Below are 27,122 nucleotides of genomic sequence, written 5' to 3'. Positions count from 1 at the left end.
TTCCACATAAACCTTTCACAATAAAGCTCAAGATCCTGTTGAGACTTTTCAAAATAAACTGAATCACGTGAAAGATGCAGAGTATTTACGGATGAGAATTAAAAAAGAGCCGCCAGGTGCTAAAAAAATAAACCTTAGACTCAAACGTTAGAACAGGCTTTCCCCCGCAGCACGCCGTGTAATAAATACTCAAAGAAAACGGTGGCCGTTACAACCTGTCTAAAAAGTATAGTTTCATGCATCAGTTAAAACACTCGACTCTAGCTGGAAACACTTCACGCAAGTCGAGCTGCCCGAGATTCACAGAATTTACAGAAAATGTTACATTTTTTGTGATTTATATCGTTATCGGACGATAGATGTCTTAATATCGGGATATGAGATTTTGGTCATATCGCACAGCCCTGTGTGTGAGAACACAGATGACTCACCTGCTACAGACCAAATCTACCCAGATGTACAAATGAAGTAACCCAAAGCTAATGATGTGTTCTCACCGAACGTGAATAAACTTTTGTCCTGCATCACACAGTCTACCACTCAAAAGCCACCAGATGAGGAAGAGTACAACTGATGGATGAAATCCAGTTAATGCAACATACTGCCATGAAGTGCTTTCCCTGTACAGCAGCGAAGGGTTTTTGCGATGCAGAATGAAGCAAATTCTTTGCTGAAAATCTCACACTATGAGCGAGACATTTTTGTCTGCAGCTCACTTGTTTACTTTCAGGGCTGTACACAAGACAGGAGGTAGAAAGACAATTTGGTGGAGCAATTGCTGGGAAGCTATTATTGCAATAATATGCCAATATAAGGAATTACATTTTATGCGCAGAGTAAGTAAAGCAATCTTTAAGCTGAACTCAATATTGTCTTACGTATAAGTAATGATTCCCAGTGTCCTCCTCAGAATAGGGCTCTGCAGTTAATCTGATTTCATAATCATTTAAAACACGATTATCAGGATAAAAGCGTGTTCTGGTTTTGTCCTTTACTTTTGCCTCTCAAGAAACTCCCCACCAGGCTGTGGTGGGTTTAGTTCAATACACATTAACTTTGTTAGTTTACTCAATAAGATGGTAATCACAGTTCATCTGATTGTTTTTATAATTGTGACTAAGGGAAAATAAAAAATTCTTATGCTCTCACTACTGACCCGTTACTTGTGCCATAACCCCACAGTGAGGAATACAGAAACGCTGGTGGTGGATTAGAACAGAAGACACCTGAAGCCAAAGGTTTAAAAAATATATATGAGTGCATCCTCAACAACTATAATCATCTTTCTGACCACTAGCGCCACAGAGACCGTTTACTTCCTTTCCAAATAGAAACACAATTTGGTGAATTAACTGCATGTGGTTGTGTAACAGTTGGCAATTCTAATAACATGTAATCCGAGCCACCATGTGTTGGTTTATCATTTCGTCATTAAAAGCACATGTTGATTACAGTGTGTACAGGCATGTCTGCAGTATGAGAGGGGCTTCGACTGTATCACACTGGACTGCTGGGCATTTTTTTTAGAAATGAAGCTCACTAATTAATTCTCTTTTTAAACCCACAGGGGGGAAAAAGGTGCCACAAAGGACAGCAGAAATGTGTTTCCACCAACCACAGCCATGAATTCACCTGTGAAGCATAACAGCAAATTAAAAGCAGTATGAGAGGGTACTGAATGAATGTTTTACAAGATTCATCCCAAATAGCCTCATTTTTCCTCAAAAAGGTTGAAAACAGAAAAGCAGTGAAGATGACGCTGCTGTCATTCATGCTATACTTCGAGAAGCACCTGATCAGGAAATGTAAAAGGTGATGAAAATTGTCCTTTCTTATGCTTCCTTTTATCACCACTATGTTTTAAAAGTTAGACAAGCATTTAAAAGTAAAAGCTGTCTGTATTTATGCTAAGCTGAAAACTGACAGCAGTCATCCCACCTGAAGCATGCTGAAGGGAACACAAATAGAGAGGTTTCAAAAACTAGAAACACATTTACTTCTTTGAAAAGTTAATAGAAAATATGAATTTGTGTTTGTTTTTTGTGGGGATAAGTGAAACTCGACAGTCTTAATACAACTGTAGTACGCATTGTTAGGTTTGTTTTTTCACTTTATCACTCTTACACAACAATACTTAAAATTAGTATAGGACAGACATTAACACAGACTAGGGATTTGTGATTACAGCAAGATTAATATGATTACACGCAGGAAAAACAGCAGCTTCAACTTAGAAGAATTAAGTGGATTTCCATGCACTTTAAATATAATTGAATTACATAAAGAAATATGAACTGAAGTAAAACTGCCACAAGCTTGGCTAAGTGTCATTTTGGACTATTAGTAAAGAAAAAAGGCAGATGATTATCTTAATCATCTTGTTTAATATAAAATTTGATTAACTGCACAGCCAAAGCACAGACAGAACTATTGTGCATGTAAATAAAAGTCATGTCCACCCACGTCACCTGTGATCAGCTGCTTTCTGTGGCACTGATGCACAAATACAGTGAGTGCTAGTTTAAAAGTGTAGGTTTTATCTTAACTTTCTCCCTCCTTTTAACCCATATTTATGATCCGGGTCCAAACTGCATATTGCCATATTATTTAACAGCATCAGCGTCACACACACCCTTGACAGAGCGCCTCCCATAATCTGTAACTTTCCGTAAATTTATGATCTGACATGTGCTCCTGGCTCGCAGCCTGATTGGCAAGCTGTGTGTGGAGGTCAGAGAGGAGCTGGGTCATTGTACTTTTCTCTCTCTTTCATGCGAACAGCTAAATGTAGCACTATCAATATCTTCCAGGAGAGAGACAGTTTAAAAATGTGCACCCACACCCATTCCAACTTGCAGTGATGGCTCGTTTTTTACCTCCACCTTCCTCTCAAGCAGTCTTCAGCAAATGCACACATTTGATACTCAACAGATGTGCCACAACTCCAAAGAGCAGTCATTGAATGTTCATATTTTACTCAGGCTGGCAATAAAGAGAGTGGGCAAGTTAGAGCTGAACTGGAAGACTTCAGGAGTGTACTGCTGTTCCTGCTGTTATACTTGGATCACTATTATTTAACCTTAACCCAAAAAATACCTCTGCAAATGTTTCTCTATCATTAAATAAGTACATTATGGAGAACATTTACCAGGTCCATAAGACCAACTGAAAGATCTGCCTCAATTCACTTCCTTAAAAAAATTAAAATAAAATGTGCCAGGCAACTGAAGGCATAACAGGAAAGTGCAATTTTAAACATTTCTGTCATTCCTTGAGTCTAAAGATCAGGCTGAAAGGTTACAAAAACTTCCCATGTAATTGTTGTTGTAACTAAACAATAATAGTAACTTCTTTATGAGTGAAAGAATCTATGTAGGAAGTACAAATACTTTTAACTTTCCATATACTTCTAAATCCAGTGGAGTAACACTGAAATCCCTAACCTAACCTTATTTTTAAAAATCTAATTATTAACTTCACTGCAGTTAAATTGTTTGGCACCACTGATTAAAAACAAGTACTTAATAACTGGAAATGTCAGAGTTTGTTATAATTAAAAAAGAGAAAAATTTGTTTTTAATTAAGAGGATTATTTTAAACTTTAAATAGAATTCACTGGTTAATTTATGCAAAAGTAAAACACTTACTTCCAAAGTCTAAAATGACAGGAAAATACACAGATTTTTGGATAAGTGAGATTACTTTAACTTTAGTGACCTATGTTCAAGTAGAGCAAGGCTGAGCTTAACACTAAAAACTCTTTAACGTGAGTGTGCTCTAGTGTCTGAAGAAATACATTTTATATATGCAACCCGACTAGCAATGCAGAAGGAAGCTGTGTAGTACAAGTACGAGTTGCACTGTCACAAGAATTTGCATGAATATGTTTTCACGCTGGGACTCATCTGTTGCCAAGTATGTTTTACACCCCAGGAACTGCAGCTGACAGAACAGGGATTATAAAATTGATAAGTATTTAAAACCAAGAGGTTTAAATCAGTCAAATTCATTTCACTTTGATCCATCCACAAATGTAAGTGATTTCCACATCTGTCATTGATCTAAGGGACAGAGTCAGTCCTGAACACAGGAACTATTTAAATGACACAGATTTTCAGGTACATTCACTTTTGTCTATGTGCAACTCCCTCATGTCAGGAGTGGAACTACAGTGTACAGGTCTAGGGCAGTGACCTGGGTGGGAATGAATCGGATTATTTTGCAGGGATTATGTTATCTGGGGAAATATTACTATTATAATACTTATGTTTATATTTCTTTATTTAGCTTTCTTTTCCTTTTATATTTCACAGCCTTAAGTGTACAGGCTAATTACCCCGAATGTACAGATAATCTGTAATCCTTTTCTTCTCTTTTTGTTTATATGTATAAAAGAAAAACTCTTAATAAAAAGACAGTTTAAATGACACATGTTTCAAGTTTCAGAGCTCTAATGTACAAATTACAAATAAACTACATTGCTGAGAGGTAAAATAAATTAATATTTAATTTGTGAAAGCACAAAAATAAATACCTTCCTGCAGAAATACTCCACAGTTACATTTCTCTGTTTATATCCTTTCTAGATCATTATCACACATTCCTCTGATAATAACTGATGTAGATGGAAGTCAAATTATTTATTTTGTGCGAAACAGAAGTGAAACAACACATCAAACACACCGTGCACTTACAGCCTGAAGCAGTAACCCCAAGTTAACACTGAAAGCTGCGAACCACCATCGCAATGCCCATGGGGACTGGGGTTTTTAGTTTTGTCAGGACAGGTAACTACTACAAAGAAAGCCAGTACAAAGCTTCATTTGTACTTCAAAAGCTCAGATTTAGGTTGGACCCTCCAAAACATCTCTGCAGGACTATACAAGGTGGTTAAAGCTGCAGTACCAGCCCTGTGTCAAATGCAGTTTAGGTTAGCTATCATCTAAATGTGAACAGACCAGTTCAGGCATCCTACAGCTCAAAGCAGGAAAGATTTAAGACTCTGCTACTCAATCTTTTTAACTCTTTGGAATTAAAGGGATGGTGAATTATTATTTTGTTTTAATCATAAAATCTAATTATTCACCGCTTAGCATTTTTAAGGCTGCATACTTACACAAATACTGCAAAACTATGAGGGAAAATGAATCCAACCAACCAAACTACACTACTAAAACTCCCATAACTTCCACTCTCTACCATACTTATATTGATACTTTGAAGTGTGACCTCTGAATTGCTTTTTTCAATTATGCTTCACAACCAGCAAGCCATCATTCATACTATGTAACAAGAACAGAGAAATTAAAGTTAGCAGCTGTCATTTTAGTTCTTTGTCCTCCTGTGCGAAGGGTTTTCAAACACATTAAATAATAAAAAGAGCTGAAAACTATCCTAACATTGACATTATTTTCTTCAGATATAATTGATGTGCCAGGGGTGAGCTAGCAGCTGGTCAGGCTCATCTTTTCATAGGAAGAAAACTGAACAAGGCAGGCCGAGGCAGGGTGTGGGGCAGGAGAAACTAGAGAGGGCAAATTCAACCAGAGAGCTGCAGCAGCAGCAAGTCATTACATAAAAGAGGAGGGTTATGTAACGACTGTGGGTTCGTGTTCAGGAACTCAGCTCGAGCTAAACGCATCCAGATGTGTCAGAGCAGGACAGGAACGTACACAGGGGCTCGCATACATCCGTAAATACACAGACATGGAGGAATGAGTATGGGGACAACGTAGCTGAGCAGCTGAGACTGCAGAGTAATGCTGAGCCATAAGCATGAAGGGCACGCTGTGGTCCCGGCCAAACTAGTCACCCTGATTCACAAGCAGAAGCAAGGTGGGCAGACAGTCATTTAACTGTCCCGATGCATTAGTATCATATGAGCAACATGTACTCCATCACTGAAGCACAGTTTGATCAACTAAAACATGCAAAGCCCCCAAACCTTAGTGCAAATACGCAGACGTTTTCATTGTTCTGTCTACGAGGCATTATGTAACATCTGAGATTTCCTGATGAGCGTTTATTGTTGCCTCAGAAACTAAAAGGAAAAAAAAAGTACCCACTCATTTCTCAATGCAGTGTAACAGGCCTAATCTAATGCATCCAAGTGATTCTGCAAATAGTTTATAAAGGAAAGCGGCATGGACAGACGTCACATTGACAGCCTGCACCAGATGCTGGCCAGTTGGCTGGCCCCCCAATCCTCTGAGATACGAGAAACCACGTCTACAGTAAAGACAGCGATGATGGGATTAGCTGTAAGTAATGCAACGCATCCAAATAGGTTATTTTACACAACGCTGTCAACTCGGCTGACATTAAATAATTGAGGTGCTGCTGGCCTGAAGAAGACAACATTACATTGTGAGTGTAGTGTTGAGTGGTACCAAGCTGTAAGCCAGTAATTGGTAACTGAGACAAAGTGCCAGTTGTGAAAATGTGGCTTCATGGTTATATGTACATAAACACACACACCTTATTTCCAGGAAGACGAACATGTTCACAAAGGGAGCTAAGGTTTCAGAGCCGGAGGGCTGGGAGCTAAGAAACCAGTTTTTTTGGGTTTTTTATTTTTTAAATATACTGAATGAACAGCTACACAATGTCCGTGTTCTTCCTTGATGACAGAAGAGGGTTTGGCCTTCTATCCCAAGGAAAATCACCAGGCATGTTTTGTTTTGTTTTATTTAATTTATTATTTATTTATTTTTTATAAATAAAACTATTATCATATATATATTATATATATATTTTTTCTTTTTTTTTTTTTTTTTTTTTAAAAAGTTTGACTTTATGTAGTTTTATTTTACTCACGATCAATGTGACAAAAAAGCAAAACAAAACAAAAAACAGGAAAATGCACAGATGACTTAGGAAAACACCGACTTACTGCAAACCAATTACATTGCATACACCTGTAGTCGCCCTCCAGAGGCCAATTTTGAGCCAGATAAATTAAAAGTTTTATATTGCATTTTTTCTTAGCAGGTATCACCATGAACAAAAAAAATACAGAATTTTCCTCTGCTTTGAAAATGTAAAACTTGTCATGTGTAATGTCTTCAAATTACCAGCTGTATATTTTAGGGGCTTTTCCAAGATCAAAATTTGTCTTTGGCCGGTGAGCATAAGCATGTTTAGAGTCCACACTAGGCCTAACGATTGCTCCAGCTAAGTGATATCAGTCTACTCTCACATTTTACACCAAACTAGTGCAGACCCACACTACTTTGTGGGGGTGTAATTCCTCTTACTTCGGTTGTTTGCCTGTCTGGCTAATGGTGGGTGGCTGCATAGCACCTTAGAGCCAGCAGCTAACTGGTGTTGGACATTAATAAAACACTAATATTTAGTGTAAACCCACTATTATGTGCATTGCTGACTACAAATATATAACAGTATTTAAACACCTGTTTACTGTGAAGTTACAGCCACTCATCTGCATTCAAGAGAGGCACTTCTGTCTGTCAGGGAAGAAGCTAACTACTATCAATTAAAACAAATAGTTTAACCAACTAGCATTTTGAATAGTGAGAGCAGCAACCCTTAGTCATGTAGTCCACTGGTTTGTGCACGCACAAATGGCAAAACCAAAACTTCAAGGCACACCTGTACTCTTATCTGCTGTTCATTCTTTTTTGATATTGTAATGCGGCTTCTAACAGCCCAACCTGTACCTCAACTCCATCCCTGCTTCTGATACTTTAACCCAACTGTCTTATGCCTTCTGGTTCAAATTCAACACTCTTTAACTGGCAGATATTTCGTTTCCAAATGCCTCGTCAGCTAGCTTGACATCATGGTGGCATTAACCAACACCTCACTACAGATGCCACACGTCAGTTGAGCCCTGTTGATATCCCCTCTCACTAAAGTCGCAAGACAGGTAGCTTTCATGTACTGATGCAACAAATGAATTAATACTTAATTGTTGTATATCACAGCAACATATGGTTGTCACAAATCCTGTAGCACACTCATACTTACCAAGAGCACACTACTTGGGAACCACAGGTGTTAACGTTTCTTGAGTTCAATTAATCTATTTATATTTCCACAATCTGTTAAATAATCATGATTTATCTAAAAGAACTGAAATTTGAATGTTTATCTATAATCAATCCAAGGTGAAACCAATTCTTTGTTAAGTTGAAACTTGATAAAATTTCAAGTAATTCAGGCTAAGAGCACTCTGCTGCCCTCAAACACAAAGCTTAACTAGTTGCTCTCAGGTTAAGGTCACATACATGAGTGGAAAAACGACACTTGTTTGCTTAACACATCTCCTGACCTGTAGGCCCTAAGCTTGCTTCAGTATGGTTAACATTGTTAGCCAATGATTGATTAGTGATCTTCTCTGAGCAAAACAACATTTAGAAACGGTCATACACTCACAAGTTCTGATGTGTAATTTACCATACAGGTTAAAATCCAGCGTTTCACAGAGTGGAGGGAAAAAAAAACTGTAAATACGTGTACAGTTTTCCACAGAGACGTGCTTGAATTCACTGAAGAGTTAGTGCTTGTTAAGAGTGACTAAGGCTCCAAGAAGCCGTTGCTGCTTCACAATAAAAGCCTTGTGATGGCTGGTGGCTGGAAAGCTTTCATGGTAAAGCAGCAACAAGACATATCATGTTGGCTATAACAGAAGATTAACTGAAGCAGATGAAGAAAAGATGAAGCCACTGTTGGGAATTTCAGCTGATTATTACATGATGATTGGTCCCCTTTAGAGAAAGAAATCACTGAATGTAATGAGCTCAGTATGAGTCATTTACATCATGTCTAAAGAGCTAACTGAGCCCAACACGTAAACTCAAATAATACCTTAAAGTACTTCAGGTGCTTGGTGAAAAGTGCTTTTGATCATCATTACTTGGGGAAATTCAAGAGATGCCTACATTATAATGAGCCGAGTTAGAGCTAAAAGGAAGGGTTAAGTTGATCCACTAATTTGCCTTGACGGCCTCTAATTAAACCAACCTTTCCATACGGTTTCCTCTGCCTGGCATTTTCACTGACAAGATGCAACTATCAGCTATGAGTTCACAAATAATACAGCCATCTAAAATGTCACAACTTCCCATTTCTATCACCATGACCCTGATGACCTCCTGGCAAACCGTATCCACTACTGAAAACAAAGGAGACTGAATTAAAAAACAACTACAAAAAAACAAAACCCTGTCATAGTATTTTTAAGAACATAACTTTGGGAACCCCCTGCAGACATGACAGCTTTCACTTTCATTACAAACATGCAACTCTGAACTGCCATATTCACCCTTATTACCTAAATGACTACTACTAGTACTACTACTTTATACAGGCATTTTAAAAGGCATTAGAGAACTTCTTATCCTGGGTTTTAACATATCTTATTTAATTTTCAATTTTGCTTAATGCTACTTTCCCCAATTTTCTACCTTATTTTTTTAACACTTTTATTTGTCTTGTTTTATTTTCTCTGGCATTATATTTTATTTGATCTACATTTTTAGTCATTCTCTCTATAGTTGAATCAATTATTTTATTTACATTTATTTTCCCCTTTAATTTTTTAACTTATGTTTTATTTATCTTGCGTATCATATTTATTTAGTTTTCTTAATTGATTTGCTTCTTTTTGTGTTTGAACAAGACAGAAATTGTATAAAGTATATTTATAACTTAATCAACATATTCTCGCCCCCATTGAGCTCTACAGAAAACATTCAAAAACCATTTGCTCCAAAACTGAACCCCTCAGTCATGTATGCTAAGGACACAAGTTTCTTGTTACGTTATGGAGTTATTTAGGTCAAAGGTCTAAAGTCAACACTGGAAAGGATAATAAAAATCAGTGATCTTAACTGCTTTGTTAATAATCTACCCAATCTTCAACAGGCCAGTAACTCCATTAATGCTGCTAACACCACCTGCTCTACCCCCCCACACACACACACACTTTCCCCAAATCTAATGACACAGAAAGACGTTCTCTGATGTGAACTTCCCATGAAGTACATGCACAGGCCACCCTCCCGGCTGAGGGAAACCTGACGTCACAACAGGCAGCATGTTAAAATATAAAACTGACACCTTCTGCAAAAACCACCACCACCCCTGCAGTTCTACGTTCCTACTAGGTTTCAGTTTTAAACCAAAACAGTGACGTGCTCTGTGGGTGCTCACTTTTTCGCCCTGCAAATAAATACAACGCGTGATTTCAGCTCAGGCCCTCTCAGGAGGCAGCAAGTCCATTCGAGCCGGTTCGTTCTCCACCGGATAGCACCCACACAACTACACACGCTCTCTCTCTGGGTGAATCGTACCTCTTACCCCTTCCTGGGGTTTTACCCAACAACTACTGAGGCAGGCTATGTGGTTACAATTGTCACTAGCACCTGGAATGGCATAACAGAAAAACTGTAGCAAGAAACTTTCCCTGGAAATATAGGGACTGAACAACTCCCAGCACCATGAAATGTCAGAGTACTGTGGCTTTACCAAACAGTGCAGCCAAATTTTAAATGAATCCTTCTGTGGAGCTTCTGTATAAAACCTTTTTCCAACATAAGACTTCTTTCCCTCAGTGTTCACCTCCAGTCTTTGAAGGCTCTAACCAGCTGTGTGCTTGTGTACAAACTCCCTGACAGCCTGATGTCTCAGAGGGTGACTTACATTTTGACATGCCGCTGCTCAATGTCCACTCGGGACAGCTCCTCCTCTTCCAGGTCAGAGTCCCCTCCAGAGCTACTCTCTGTTACATCAGAGTCAAAGGCGCTTTCTGCTGAATGAAGGTTGGCTGAGCCACTCAAATACAACCTCTCCAGCTCCAAGGGCATCGAGCCACTTTTCAGGAAACGACTCAGACCATCCCGGTTGTTTGACGAGTGGCGCCCGGTCCTCCATGAAGCTGTGGGGGTTGCAGTCTCTGATTTCCGGTTGCTGCCTAGTAGCCGATTCAAGGCCGTGTCCAAGAAGCCACCCAGCTGCTGCTGAATGTGCCGCTCAACCTGCTTTGCCTGTACCACTTGAAGACGTTTGTGCAGGCGTCGCAGTCGGCTCTCGAGCTCGGCTTGGCGGCTGCTATTGATAAGAGTGCGTTCTCTTACATGAGCGTCGAGGCTATCTGAGGAGGAACCGCAGGGTATGGGAGCTGCAGGCGTACATGGCGGTGAGCCCTGCTGACTGCTGCCTGGCCGCTCTCCATCAGAACCCTGTGGCTGACTCGTAGGGGTATCTGGATCTGCTTCCTCCAAATTTGCCTGTTCAACTGGGTTAGGGTTGCCGCTGGTAAAGGGAGAAAGTGCAGCTGACTGAAGCACTGGTGGTTCGACATTTTGTCCATCTGTGTTTTGAGAAACCCCAGAGGAATGCCTCCGTTTGAGAGCTCCTTTCAAAGGGATGTGCCCTGTTAAGGTCGCCGTCAAGGTCTCAGAGTCAAAGGGCAGGTTCTGGGGCTGAGAGTCGGTGGCGGCGGGAGGCTTGTCGCCATTCACCGCGACCACACAGCCAGAGCTGGACATGGTGGCCAGCTTCTTGGCCAGGCCGTTGACGGGTGCCATGGGCTGGCCGCTTCCGTTGGTGCCGCCACTCATGAGACTTTTGAGCTGGCCGCCCGACAGTTCAATCGCCTGCCTCTTCCTGAGGAAGTCTCCGCTGCCGTTGAGCAGAGAGTTGGGCAGTATTCTGTGGCTTTTCAGCACAGACTGTTTAATGAGGACTCCTTGCAGCTTAATTGACTCCTTAGTTGAAGGGACAGGTGTCACATCCGGGTAAAGATAAGAAGCCACAAGTGGCTGGAGTTTGCCCAGGGCAGAGGCCTGGGACACAGAGTCAGATTGGGCCTGTGGCTGCTGCTGTTCCTGGTTACCGCCTCCGCCACAAAAGTCGAGGGGACACTCTTCGGAGGTGGCCTTGCACTTGGCGGGGCCGCTGCTGTGGATGAGGATGTTGCTGGCGTTACCGTTGTTCTCTGCACTGGCTGGTGAGAGACTCGAGGATGGGGCAGCCAGTTTGAAGCGGATGTGGTGAGCTTCGGCTGGGGCGTCGGTGAGAGCGGGCGCCATCGCAGCCATGCAGTGCAGAGGGACGGGCACCGCGGCCTGCTCCACTCCACCCGCTTACTGCCCCACCTGAGGACAGCCTGCAGGGACAAAAAACAAACCACAGAAAAGAAATAAAAGTTAAGAGTCACCTTATGACCAAAAACCACCCATCATCAAATTCTGATACTATTTCACATGAGGGAGTTGTGTGGTAGATTTCCCATCAGCGCTTAAGAGATAACATTAGTAACCTTATACAGGGATGTGCCTCATCACAACGTGTAAACAAACATACAGATACTACCTATGTTCATTTAAAACTGAAACCAGCAGCTCCATAAGTGTCATTTATATTCATTCATTCAAAATTACTCAGGTGAGGGAACCGTAAGACCTGTTCTTGAAATATGAGAAACCATATTTGATGCAATAAATGCAGTATTTTAGTGACTGTGTTCAGCAACCAAGTATACACAAAAATATGCTTTATTCAAACCACTGCTTGCACAGTGAAATTTCTGTTGTCCACACTTCTTCTTCTATTATGATTATTATTATTGTTATAATAATGATATGAATACAATAATATTATTATTGCAACAATATAACAATAAAAACAACAGTAATAAGAAGAAGAGGGAGAAAAAGACGAACAGTAATATTTTAAATACTTAGACTTTTGTATTCTTTTTTTTTATTACAAAATTACTACAACTGTGTCATACATCAGCCATGATACATCATACCAGCATAAATTTGTATGGTGACATAATAATGTCATCACAATATCATTACTGTAAAACAATATGCTTTTATGTGCAACAAGCCCAGACATGTCTGAGAGCGATGAAGATTTGGTGCCTAAAAGGGAAATATTTCAACAATCTCCAATAAAGTGCGGTACCTTACAAAAAAAAAACGTACAAGAAAATTGTTTACTCTAAAGGTGTAAACAAACGTGTGTCACCACTTCAGGAAAAAATTATAATTAAAATAAATAAACTTTAAAAACAAAAATAAAGAAGGCTATGGAGGAGGGGATACTAGTAGCTCCCAAATGTAAACAAGGGTGGATGGAAATTACTGATCCGGCTACATAGTAGTGAAGGAGGACTTTCAGCAACTGATTAAAAAAGCTCAACCAAAGTTACAAGTTATTAAATATTTTTCAGTTTCATTATGTGATAATATTGTGCAGTTACTGAACTGTTACAGGGTTAAGTTGGTTTAGCTATTGTTAAACAGCAATTTTATACTTAAAATGTCCTGGGGAAAAAGCAAACAAGGCCACATTTGTCTTTTGCTGTGTCACTGGAGATAATGCCGTGTCACTACTACACTATTGCTGCTGTTGGCACTTTATTTCAATAGATTCACACTTCAAATTAGCAATTTCTCATCAATGATATTAGCTCATTAGAAAAGGAGGATGGGCCATGCCCTTCATTTACGTGTACCCACAAGCTTCAAGAATCAAACATGAATAAAGAATTCAGTATTTTCAAGATTATCAAGATTTAATGCTGAGGTTATATCAACCACCCCTAATATGTACAATGGTTTTCTTCACAAGATGGTTAGAAATACTGGGAGAATGTATTTTTTTTTGTCAAACAAGGCAACAGGAAAAAGCATAAACTCCTTGTGTTTACTGTACACCGACTAATCTTGCTGATGTTGGTAGTATCCCCACCCCCTCACCCAGCCCCTCTGTTAGCCAGGAAAAATCCATGTTTCATCCATATACTTAAAAAATATATATATTCTCCATAATAATTGTATATCATGATGGGAAAAACATGAATGCAGACTGTGCCTGTATACAACAAAACATTAAACAGAAATACTTGCTGTACAGGTTCTGTAAGACTGTACAATGAGTGGAAAATTACTAACCACCACCCCAAAATAAAGTTTTTTGCCTTAAATGTTTATTAAAATATGTTCAATATAAATGTACTATATAAAAGTGGAAACTCCATGACATTGACTCTTTGACATGTTGCTGACCTGTGAACTGCTAAAGAAGAAAACATGAGCAAAGTTGAAGGGTAAGAAAATCCCGGGCAAAAGTGTTTTCAGTCTCTTAAAATACAATCGTTCACTCCAGAACCATTCTTTGGCTGTCACTGAAATCAACAATAATTTGTCAACAGAGGGACCCACAACATCCGGTAAGTACAAAGAAATTAAAATGCACACACTGACCTTGGGGCTGGTGATGCTAAAGACAAAGATGGAATAAACAGACAACTGAGCTAAATCCCAGGCTAATAAATTATTATTCCCACTCCACCCATGCCTGTGTGAACAAGCCTTCATTGTCTTTAACTTAACAAAGCTGCTCTTTAAAGATTACGCTTTGGAAGACATCTTTTTATGAGAGAGGAACAGGAAAAGCCAATGCAAATTGCCCCAAACCCCACTGCCCTACATGTGCCCTGGTAAGTCAGTATGCAGCAGGGTTTCTTACAGTAAGTAGGTGGATTTAGGCCCCAGCATTAGCCCAAAGCACATGATGTCATCCTGACTGGATTCTTGTTTAATTTTCAGCTATTACACCTTTCCCTAAATTATTACCCAATTACATCTGTCAGTAAATTATTCAAATTTAAAGAAAACCTTAAGGACGTCAAACGTGCCAAGTATCTCTTGTATCTATGTTAAACTTTTAGATAAAAACCCTCCCTTCTCACAATTCAGCAGATAAAAAGCGAGCTGCATGTACGCTGTAGCGTCTGCAGGGCGAGATGAATGGAGGCGGCTCTCAGTATTTTCACCGCAGTTTCTAGTCAGCGCGCACTACGCCATGTTGGTATTTCCGAAGCAGATTATGCAATGCAATTCATCCACCTTAAAAAAAACAAAAAAAAAAAAACGCCCATTCCGCTTTAAACACACTGAGCGAGTTCATGCAACACGCTGAGCATAGAACAGGGGGTAATTTAAATAACCAACCCTACGGACCGACTGCACCATTTGTGAGCCTCTGTAGAGATGCGACAAAAATAATGTCCACATCCAACGTTTAGCCAAGCATAACGCAATCACCAAAATGTCTTCCTGATGTTTACAAAAGCGTTTTGAGAGCACACGGCTATAATAGTCTATTCATAGCCTTGAAGCCACCGAAGAGCAGAGCGATTGTAGCATCGAGACGTGGCTGAATATCTTAAGAAAACATACACGCGAGCAGGAGATCACGCAGCAGGGAAACTCGGCAGATAAATATCTCCTCCGTGGAGCCTGTCACTTCAGACACACTGTGTGCAAATTAACGCTGCTGATGCAAGAAACACAACCTGCCCGCAAGCTTAGCCTCCAGCTGCAGTGAAAAGCTGCCCATCCGCGACACATTAGATCTTTTATTTTGAAGCTCTCTCTTCAATATCTCGGCCGTAAACTTTGAGCTAACCCAGTTAGGCACGTAAACATTTCCAGCCTGCGTAACCTGTGCGCACCGCCCGGGCTGATAGTTTGAGGCGCATAAACGCCCAGCACTGACATGTATTATGAGAGCATAAATAACGAAACGGAGAATTAGCGTGAGAATGAATCCTGGCCTCTTGTTAGCATCTGACCATCCCCAGAACTTATTTTAAAACGCGCTGGGAGCGAAATGCAGGGTGCAGACATGGTTTGCATTGTAATTAGACCTACAGGAACAAATGCGAGGCAGCCCTGTTGTTTTTACATTTAAATCTACAGCGGTCCTCATTCAGTTCGCCAAACAAATGGGGCTCAAATGTGTCAAAAGCGGAGAAGTTGGGGGTAGACCCAGCCAAGTCTAGCTAGCTCGCTAACAAAGAAAAAGGAGGAACCTACCACGTGACGAGGTTGCACTATCCGAGGGAATTTCGGCAACAATCCCCTGCAGTTTCTGGTGGAAAAAATCCAAGGGTGCTAACACGCACACACACGCACAAAATGTGGCGCGTTGACTCGATCACTCAGCCATCAATTAATATCCATAAAAATAATAAATGCAACCAGAGAGCGGAGGAAAAGGGGCCCGGGTCCACAGCGCAGAGCCGCTCGGGTTCGTTCCGGATACAGCAATGGGCGAATCAACGAGCTACACCTTACTCGCCAGCTAGCCTCGCCGAATATAAGGGCAAGGCCGCGAAACCGTCCTTTCTACTCCAAATTACTTCAAACGTAGGCGATTTCACGGCAATCCTTTACCGAAAAGTCCGATTCCCGGTGAGGAAGAGGTAATCCAGACGGCAGTTTGCCGCGAGCCGTTTTCTCTCGTTTTAGGGAGAGACGCTTAGAAAATGGCGGCTAGCTCCTCTCCCTCGGATTTGACTCTGACAAACATAGAAGTGCTGCGCGCGCGCGTGAGTGTGTGCGTATGTGCTAGAGCTGGTAGGCGGGAGACGTTTCTCATAGTCACCACTAGAGTAAAGGGCAGATAAGAAACGACATAAAAGCTCAAAAGAAGATCCCACAGGAGGGCATTGTCTTCCAAAAAAGATACCAGCGGACACACACTTTTATTTTCTTGCTGTACTGGTTCCGCGACCGCTGCTGTTTCTGGTTAAACACGCCATATCTATGGTCCTACTCCAACGGTACACACAGAAAATACCCCTTATGCTTCAAAGACCACCTGTGCGCTAAATATTTACGCGGAAAATCAACAATAACTAACAGGAACGAGGACTACAGCCGGGATCTGCTCCCCTAAGCAGCTATTTTTTGGAAGAATTTGTGCAAACAGAGCCTGCGCCTCTTGTCACTTTTTAACAGGAACAGGATCGCCCACAAACACCACACTACACTACACACAACAAGCTTCATGACGAGGTGCAGCCAGCGGCCACATGAAGGAGCTCTTCTCCACAGTGCTGCGTGTAATAAAATAATAAAAGCCTCACGCTGTGCCCAAACATAGCGCCAACTACCTCCAAACAAGAACAAACTAAGCTAAAACTATAAGGGAATCAATTTAACTCATCAGTCTTAAATGTTTATGTTTAGTGTCAAGTGTTACTGGCCGCATGAAGGAGATCTTCCCCACAGAGCCGCGTGTAAACCTTCATATTGTGAAAAAAACAGCGCCAACTATGTCCGAACAGGCATAAATGAAACAAAACTCAGTTAATGAATATGTCATTCTTAGCAAAATGTTAGGTCAACAAGAAATAAAGTTTCTAAAAAGTTTGTGTATTTTAACCCTATTTATTATAATTTTATTATTTATTAATATATTTATTATAAATATCTACAGTGTTAATTAGATTATTATTACTATGCATTATAATGATTTATTATAATGCATTCTAGTGGCAGATATTTTATTTTTCACCATCTAATTTGAGCAATTTATGACCAGAAAGTTCTGTACTGAGCCACAATACATATTTAATCCTTATAATGAAGGCGACACAGCCTGTTAAGTATCAATTAGTCTGACAACATTATAAAAACGTACTTTCTATGGCATGTTTTAAAACACTTACTTACAAATCAGCATTTTCTTTAGAACGGTCTCATGTTTTTGTTGCATTTATACTGCTATCTTTTTTTATTAGCCCAAAACAAAACTGCAGGATAAAATATATACAAGCATGTTTAAGGCTAAAAAAGTTGCTATAATATACTCTGACTCCTACCTGTGTTTCTGTGAAATTTTTCAATTGTTGCCTAATAGATTTAAAAAAAGAGACCTTTTATTAAAAGTTTTTAATAAAAAGTGACGTTTTCATTTTATTTTGACTGATGTCCAGATGCAGATGAAGCATTTGGGAGGGCCTGGATCACAGGAAGTCTTTGTTATTATAGACAAACCTCTTATTACTTTGTATTATGGAAAACCGATTCTGAGGGGATCAGACCAAAACAAATGTTCACATCTGACTGATTTTTAATGAAAAGATCATCATGTGGATGGGTGACAAATTAAAGGAAAAATGCAAATCCCTGACCTCAGTAATGAGGGGGGATGTGGTTGCTGGGAAGTTGTAAAGGGGAGTGGGGACTAACAGAGTTATCATCTTATTGTAAGATAAAGTCAGTCTTATCAGTGTTTTGTATCCATGCAATGTTTTAAGTTCAAATGCTATGAGTTCTTTTTTAGGCCTCAAAATTGGCCTTTGGAGGGCGACCTCACATGCAAGCATGACTGGCCCACATTTAGTAGGAATTTTCCTACAAATAACAAAATACTGACACCCACCAAAGAGCTTCTGTTTTTTAAAGAAGATTTTTGCAGAGGTCTAATGAACTCGAGCTTGTTTCTTAAATGGCCATACATAACATAACAAAGACTACTTCCCTTAGCTAAATGTGCATCAGTCATGCTTACGGGTGTAGTCAAACCCAACAGAGGCCCCTTCTGAACTAGGAAAAACCCTCTGCATTACCTTAATTAGTGATACTCAAGCCCCCCTTTTTAAAATAGTATTTTTATTGTATTTTATTTTTTATTATTTTGCCTTTAAAAATTGTTTTTTTAAAAATTGGATAGTGAAGAAAGACGTGTCAGCAGTTTGGACTCGAACCCAGGCCACTGTTTTCTGCTTTCAAAAGCTTTTGCAATTTAAGGTAAGATTTAAACAGGTATATACCTGATCAAATAAGTAAACAAATTTCCCCACCTGTGGGACTAAAGGTTTATCTTATCTCATCTAACAAATTGTACTTCCTTCTTCTTGACCTAATTTTGCATATTGCACAATTTCAATAGACCTCAATACTCGAAATGTGCAATTCATTCACTTGTATTTTTATTTTTTATTCCTATTTATTCTATTTATCCCCTTCGTATACTTTATTTATATTGTCTCTGTATTTATATATGTGTGTGTGTGTGTGTGTATATATATATAATATTCTGTAACTCTGAAACTTCTGTCGGTGCTGTGCTTTTTGGAAATCGAATTTCCCAGAGGAACCCACCCGAGGGATTAATAAAGTTCTATCTAATCTAATCTAATCTAATTCTTTTCATTTTTATTTTTAAGAGATGAAGTAGCAGCTGGGTTGAAGGCTAGCTTATTGGCTACTATTTGCAGCGATGCTGACTGACATCCACATCAATGGAAAAATAAACAATTAATATTTGCCACGGAACAGCTTGTTTCTAAACATTTACATTGTCATTTTGATTTTTTTCCCAGGCTTAATTGTGTCTAAATTGTATTGAGGCTACACACTGAGATATCATTTATCTATTTTTGACTGATAAACCTGAACATCATGTAGCTTCAAATTAATTGAATTTTTGTTTATCATATGAAGGTATTTTAAGCACGGCTCTAGCACAGTGAGTATGTTAACCTAATTTTCTTGGATGGACTTCAAGTTACATTAGGCACAACTTTAATTGAAAAATATGCCCTGTGTTTTGTTGAAATTGTTTAAAAAGTAATATCAGATTCAAGTTTCTCTTTCAAACACTATTTATGGGTTTTATTTTTTATTTTTTGCTAAGGGAGGCTACATTTCTGCAGCTACTCGCCCATCACTAGATGATCATACTGTTACTCCAGTGTCTCTTGCTTGTCTGGTTTATCTTCTTTGACATTTAAATAAACAACTTTTAATAACATCCTGTGCACTAGAAGATAATCCTATAAACGACTCGTTGCACACTGACAGCCATTTTCCCACACTAAAAGAGAAATTCAACGTAGTTCTCTACTGAGAAGTGTTTTCGTCTAGAAACGGGTACAAACCCGAGCTGACATGTTTACAAAGTTACATTATATCCTCTCTTGTCTCACTACCATTTAGGCCCACTATTAAATGAAAATGGAAAAAAATATGTGATTTTAGATTGATTCAGTACCTCTGATCTCCTGATGCTTGTTAAGTATTAAAAATGAATGCACCCCACTTATTCTAACAGGTCTTGCATGGCCTCTGAGCATAATCAGACTACCAGAAAGGACATGGACATAAACACTTCATTATCTGTGTGTGTGGAAATCAGAGGGAGGAAGAAAGCGCTTTACACAACCTGTCATCCACACACTGGTGATTGCAGCTACATTGCAGCCACAGCCACCCTGGGGCGCACTGACAGAGGCGAGGCTGCCGGACAGCTGCCCTCTGACCACCACGAGTAGGCAACGGGTGAAGTGTCTTGCCCAAGGACACAACGACAGAGACTGTCCAAGCCGGGGCTCGAACCGGCAACCTTCCGATTACAAGGCAAACTCCCAACTCTTGAGCCACTCCCAACTCTTGTACAGTGAAGCAGGGGTATACTTCCATTTAACTCTTGCAAATTACTTTAATAAAATAAAGAAATATACCTTGTCATTTCTTAAGAGAAAAAAACGTTGTTGGCTTCAATCTCTGATCATTTCTGGATTTTCTTTTCTTTTATATTAAAGACTATCATTTTCAAAAATGTTTGTTGTTTTTATAAGAATATTACACTTTTTACAAACATAACTTTTTCAGTGAACCAGTCTTGTCGCTAGTTTCATTTCTGAGAATTTCTGCATTTTTTTTCTTGAAAATTTGATTGCCATTTCTTATTGATTTACCACAGTAACTTTTAAAAGTGTGATTTTCACCTCCTAATATTACTTCTTTCCTTTTGTTGTTGCTTTGTATTAACCTAAAATGACCCCCGCAGGTCTTCATGGGACGTGAACGAAAAACATCACAGAAACAAAACAAACCGATTTGTGACTGTTATAACTGGCAAATACCCATCCATCCATTTGCTCTTGCTCCAGGTTACAGCTGATGCAAAGATGTCTCAACTTCCTTGTGCTCCTCCTAGGTGATCCCTTCAGACTTCAAGGATATGTAATCCATCCCACTTGACCAAAATACATCCACAGGGACATGTCCACAGAGTATGCTAATCAGATGCTCTTCACACGGGTGCTCAAAATCCAGACTACTTATATCCCTGATGTGATCTTTTCTCCAAGGCCATTGGGTGGCTGCAGCACCCCCTGGCTTTAAAATAAAGATAAATGCATATAACAATTATACCTTTAACTCCATTGTCGATGAACTCCAATCAATAATCCATGGGATCATTTTCCCAGTTTCCACACATGAAAATATGACACCTAAAATGAAACAAATAAAATAAAAAATAAGATTACTTGAATCATATTTAAAATTTTCAGACAATACATTTAACTATGATGGCGTAGTAGGAAAAGATAGAGGGTTAGGTGATGCGCAAGCCTGTAACTCTTGTGGAATTTTTTGTTTGTACATGTTGCAAGTTACAGATATATAAGCTACTATCAGCTGCTCCCCTTAATTCACAAGGCCCTTGTTGGACCATGTTGTTGATTTGGCAGATTTTACTTTTTATTTTACTTCAGTTCTTATGCTGATTGCCAATCCTGATGCTATAGAGAAAGAAAATTCGAACGGGCAAAAACAATTACATGAGTGAATCGATATCAGCACATTACACTAACTAAAAAAATTGTAAATTTACAAGAAAAAAAAAGGGGGGGGGGGGCAAATTTTTGAGGAAAAAAATAGCAAACTTTGGAAAATTGCCCAGTGGAAAATGGAAAGAACAACCCTTGAATTTAGGGGCAATTTAACATAAAGAACAGCTAATTTACATGACAAACGTGGGGCTAATTTCTGAGAAAACGAATGCAAATTAAAGAAGGGAAAAAAGGAATATATACAAATAAAATTTATAGCAAATTTAAGTGGAAAAAAACGCAAAATTAGGGTTAATTGCAAATCTGGCACAATTAAAAAATGTAACAAACAAACAAAACTGAAAAATAAAAACAATGCCAGGGTTATATGAAAAACGAGGCGCAGTGTACGTAAAAAATAAATAAATATAAAATTGGCACTGTATGAGAGCGAAGCGGGACGTCAGTATACATGACGTTTTTCCAGTGCTGTACACTGTTGAGGGTCCGTGCACTCCTCCCACCGCTTGCTGCACGTAGACCTGCGCTGCAGCGTAGTGAAAATGAGTTTGTCGCTTGTTGTCTGCCTTAACAACATACTTGGAAAGAGGTGTTGTTGGTCTTTTATTACAAGGAGTTCACATTTCTGATTTTCTTTCAAACTTAATGTTCAAAAGTGAAGCAAAGTCACTCATTGGCTACAAATAAACACTATTTCTCCTATTTTTCTCGTTAATGCGCGACTTTAATCTCGGAATTTCAGCGTTTTTTCTGAATTATACCCTCTTCGCCCGCCCCCCTATTTTTTTCTAGGACTCAGTCTTAAGTATCGTCTCTCCAGCTGTTTATTTATTATTTATTATTTATTTATTCATCTGAATGTCGTGCTGCCACGCTAACGCTAGCTAAAGCTAACATCCACTAACGTTATCGTTGCAAATTTTTATAATGAAAAAGTTTTAAATGTCGCCTAATGTCAGCACCACGGTGTAGAAATTAAAATGTAAGTTTACAAAAAGCGGCTCCTTCACTGAACGCTGTGTGAAGGAATGCGCCACTGGAGATTTATGCTATAATCAAACAGTAGTTTCTCCAGTTGCGGAGCTAACAGGCTAATGTTTGGAACTCCCAGGCTGCCAGATAGCAGCCAGCTGAGCTAGCAAGAGATGCTAACGCTCGCTAGCTTGTTTGCTTCCCGATCCCACTCTGACTTCTCAATGACTGCTGCACGTTTAGCAGAAAAGTGCGCTTAAAAACTCCGCCAGCTCAAGCCAAACAACCGGGGGCTTAACGTAATGTGTGTTTTTTTCCTGCCAAGCGGAGCGTTCATTTATTTTAAGAAAATAACAAGACAAAATCTTACTTACCTGCTTGTCCTGTTACTAACCGTTTACGACTCCATAACACCAGCCCCCCCTGCGCTGCTATTGGTCGAGAGACCAGTTCGAGGCTTTCTATTGGCTGCTGCAGATGTCAATCTTTGCAAATGCCCGTACAGCGGAAATGTGGACGAAAGTTCATAGCATGAAACTTCATTATCCCAAAATATATTGTTTTTATTTGAAAATGTTTCACAACTTACCCGTTATTTATGAAGCACACCTTTTACTGCCCCATTACGCGACTGTTCTCACTCAAAGTAACTACACTGTCTCCCATTTTGATGCTTTGCTTTTGGGGACTACTGCTTAGAAATGAGCCACTGGTTTTCACTGCACAATAAAAAAAACGCAAACATAAAGCTAATGGCAGCGCGTGAGTTTGTTTACTATATTCTGTTGCATCGTATTTCTAAGCAGATAAGAGCTGGCGGGGTGATATTTCACCGGTGAAAGGCACAATAGCGGGTAAACCCCTTACAAGAATGGAGATTCACTTGAAGCTGCTGATGCTTACTTACAGGCAACGGAGACAGGATGGGTGGATATATAAGTCAGTGAGGCAGCATTGTGCTGGCTGCATGAATATCCAGCGGTTAGCATCGCAGAGGGGCAAACTGTGGGGCTGTGTCAGTAAAGCTTAAGTCTGACCTTTCTCAGGTACGTGCAGGGGGAGTGAAAATGACTCAGGAGCAGAGGCCTGGCCGAGGGTGAAGCCTTTTCAACATTTAGAGCAGGGGTGTCAAACTCATCTTAGCCCAGCAGCCACATGCAGCCCAGTTTGATCTTAGGCGAGCCAGGCCAGTAAAACCACTGACAAATTTCCCCTTTCTTTAAGTGTGAAGAAGCAGATTTTGGGCTGGGCACCTGGGCTGTGCGCAAGATTTTAAAAAGCTGAAACCATAAGAGTTAAGCAGGTCTCCGTACCCCACTCTATTAAAAACAACCACAAAAGGTAATATTTAAAAAATAAATGCAAAAATAAAAATATATCCAAGTTATTCCACAGTCATTGAGTACAGTGTAATTACATGTGCGTTACAGTTTGCAAATCACCTTGGAAAAAACCTTCACATCTGGAGTTTTTGTAAGTATACAGCTTCAGTATTTTAGATATTTGTGGTTCAAACAACTTGAGAAACTTACCTTTTCATGCATTTTCATTTCTGTGTAGTCAGGCGAACATCACCACATTTTACTGAAAAACTACAGTTGTTAATGGATTCAGAGTGGGACCAGTGGGATCATTTGGCAGCTGGTTCTGGCTCTTGGGCCACATGTTTAACCACTGCACTGTATGAACTTTGTAAGCATCCCTTTCCCCTCTTTTTTTATTCAAATGTCACCATTTACATGTAAAAAAAATGCATCTTTTGAGGAGGTATTTGAGATTTTTCGCATTGCCTTTTCATTCTTCAGCTGCTGAATTGATGTATCTTCTACGCCTCTTACATGGCACTGAATTTAAATATGAATTTCTATTCAAGCGAGTAAATTAATAATCTGGCTCCGAATGTGAGGCAGACCTTAGCCAACATCAGTGGTCAACCTCACTGTTGTTGGTGAAAGAGAAATATTTGGAATATTGTGTGCTCGTTGATGGTCATGTGGTCAAAACTTCAGGGACACACATGTTTCACTTATCTACACACCTATGAGATGCGTCTGTTATTCTGAAACCAAATACTTCTACTGCATAAGGGTGAAACTCCCTAAAGACCAAAACTATGCGCCTGGCCCAGAAAATCCTTTAATAAAAAAATGCACCTGTTCAAATTTAATTTAAAAAAAGAAGCTGGAATCCTGAGCCAGAGAGGAAGACCTCCTTTACCCTTCTCCCTTGAAAATTTGACATAATATCACCAGGCATTTTTTTCTTGTTACATTTTTCTCTTCTTGTAACAAATGAAAAGGTGCAATTTCAGCTGAGCATTCACTGAGTTTGCTGTCATCACATGGAGACATATATTAAACTTTAGAATGAATACAGCAGTACTTGATGTCTTTAGGACTCAAAAAACCTTTCTACATCTAGAAACTTTCCATACATTTTGACTCTTAAGTAGTAGTGGAAAGCCATTCAGTGGTCCAATTTTGGCAGGTATGAAAAGGATGAAGAGTGGAAAGGTGGCTGGTCCAGATGACATAACTGTGTAGGTATGGGGATGTCTAGGAGAGAGGGCAGTAGACATTTTAACCAGGAATGTTTACAACACGGTAGCGAGACAGGCAGCGATGCATAGTTTGGAGACGGTGGCACTGGCAAAAAGACTGGAGGCCGAGCAGATGTTAAGATTTTCTTTGGGAGAGAGTAGGATGGACAAGATTCAGGTCGAGCAGTTTGGAGACAACGTTAGAGAGCCAAGGCTGAGAAGGGCTGGACATGTACAGAGGATGGAGAGTGGATATAGTGGAGAAAGGATGTTGAAGATGGAGCTGCCAGGCAGGAGGAGAAGAGCAAGACCTCAAGGGAAGTTAATGGATGTTGTGAAGGAAGACATGAAGAAAGGTCACAGAAAACGATGGTAGGGATAGGGTGGGATGTAAGCAGAGGATCTGCTGTGGTGATTCCTAAAGGAAATACTTGGAATAAGAAGAAGAAAAAGAAGAAGAAGAAGAAGAAGAAGAAGAAGAAGAAGAAGAAGAAGAAGAAGAAGAAGAGGAGGTCCTGTTCTGAGCCCGTGTTGGATGTTTGACAGCCTGGATACATTACAGGCCAGTCAAATTTCTTGAAATCATCCACCAAATTTTAAACAGGACCTTACATGGACTTCACTGCACTATGAAACACTTTATTATTCACATGACATGCTCACATTTTCCATTATCATTGTTTTTGTCTTTTTCACCTTTTCAGTTTTCTCAATTCTTCCTTTTCTTTGTCTTTTCTGCAACCTTTCCATCTTCATTTCAGCTCATCCTTCCACCCAGCCTCACATACACACATTTAGATTATGTACAGTGGCACAAGAAGTTCATGTTTTATTTATTATTATTTGTCACATCCTTTATTTGTGCAGGAGATTTTTCTAAAGATATGCCAACAAGAGGGCAGCAGAGATTGTAACAACTCTAAACTTAAACAATCAGATAAATACAGTGTTAACATCATTTCAACAGGGTTAAAACAGATAAACAAATAAAAAAAACTTCAGCGAAACTTTATGATCAGATCAATAAATAAACTCGTATGTGTGAGTGCTGTACTGATTCTAAATCAGTCTAAGGTTTACATAGATGTACAGGAATGACCGTTTAGCTGCATACAGAGAACAGTGGTGGTCTACCAGAGTGCTATAGCAAGTAATAAAACATACAAGTGCATAAAGTCCAGTTTGATTTAAATGGGTCACATAAATAAACCAGTTTAATAAAAATATGTTCCTCAAAATAATGCATTAGTAAGTGGGCTGGTTCTTGTAGAGCAATTTTCTACTCGAGTTCTCAAAGTGATTTATACAACTGACCACATTCACCCATTAACACAAGCTTTTCTCATTTACATTCACACTCAGGGGTTCACTTGCATCAGTATTACATTCAAGGATACTTTAGTACAGGGATACAGGAATCAAACCATGAGCTCTATGTCCTGAGCTACAGCCAGACACCAAAAAACCCCTAATTTTCATAAAATGCAAGTTACAGTAATTCAACAAAGTAAGAACAGCTGACGAAATCGAGTTTTTCTTCATGCGGTGATAGAAACAGGAAACCTAATAGGAGGCTGTCACAAAATCTTTTTGTTTTGACATTTAAATGGTTTGGGGCTCTGTCTATCTGCATTTAACACCAACTTAGGGAGAGTTAACTGAGAATTAACACCATTAGTCTTCAGGATACTGTCATCATAATGCTCTGATGCTGAGGAGGATGTTTCACTTAATCCTCTGGAAAGTTCACCTTCTTTACCTCATTTTAAACATCGGTGGTTCATCTGATAGCAACATGTAAATGTAGTTATATGGAAAGAACACTAGATGGAGCTGAGACATAACACATCACCGGACTGAAGCTGGAACCTGTAAAATGGTCACTCAGATATTCACTATGCACAAATGTGCTACTTTTAATTTGCTTTTATAATCAGCATCCAAGCATATAATGCCCTACTGCATGCATGGCAAGTCTTAAACATGTGTAGGGCGGATGAAATTCAGTTCTGTTACCTTTTTATGCCATTAAAACTGCATCTACATTTACTTACAGCAGTTTGCAGTTACAGTTAACCACAGGAAAAATTATAAGTGCATTCAGCTACAAAACAGTGTGATATAATCCTTTACTTAAATCTGTTTCTAAGTATTTATTGAGCTAAAATATATTAAATTCCCACATTTTTCTCC

General features: G+C 39.4%; 1 protein-coding gene across 5 annotated transcripts in view; it reads right to left on the bottom strand.

Annotated features, from left to right (window-relative positions):
• LOC102307260 (KAT8 regulatory NSL complex subunit 1) overlaps window positions 1-22,861 on the bottom strand; it is a 44,701-nt gene extending 21,840 nt beyond the window's left edge. For 2 of the 5 annotated variants that reach the window (XM_014335995.2, XM_014336002.2), the window contains exons 1-2: window positions 15,861-17,201; window positions 10,666-12,133 (exon numbers count right to left, since the gene is read on the bottom strand). In XM_014335995.2, coding sequence (XP_014191481.1) covers window positions 10,666-12,065 — 1,400 coding nt within the window. In that variant the 5' untranslated portion in view covers window positions 12,066-12,133; window positions 15,861-17,201. Of the gene's footprint in view, window positions 1-10,665; window positions 12,134-15,860; window positions 17,202-20,996; window positions 21,451-22,764 lie in introns of those variants that run through there. The other 3 variants (XM_014335999.2, XM_042223255.1, XM_014336003.2) reach the window with 3 other exon arrangements.
• Window positions 22,862-27,122: the final 4,261 nt, after the last annotated feature.

The sequence above is a fragment of the Haplochromis burtoni genome, unplaced genomic scaffold (assembly GCF_018398535.1).
Source record: "Haplochromis burtoni strain Fernald_Lab_line unplaced genomic scaffold, NCSU_Asbu1 Contig_6, whole genome shotgun sequence".
Taxonomy (NCBI): Eukaryota; Metazoa; Chordata; class Actinopteri; order Cichliformes; family Cichlidae; genus Haplochromis; species Haplochromis burtoni.
This window is presented reverse-complemented; position numbering and strand designations above follow the sequence as displayed.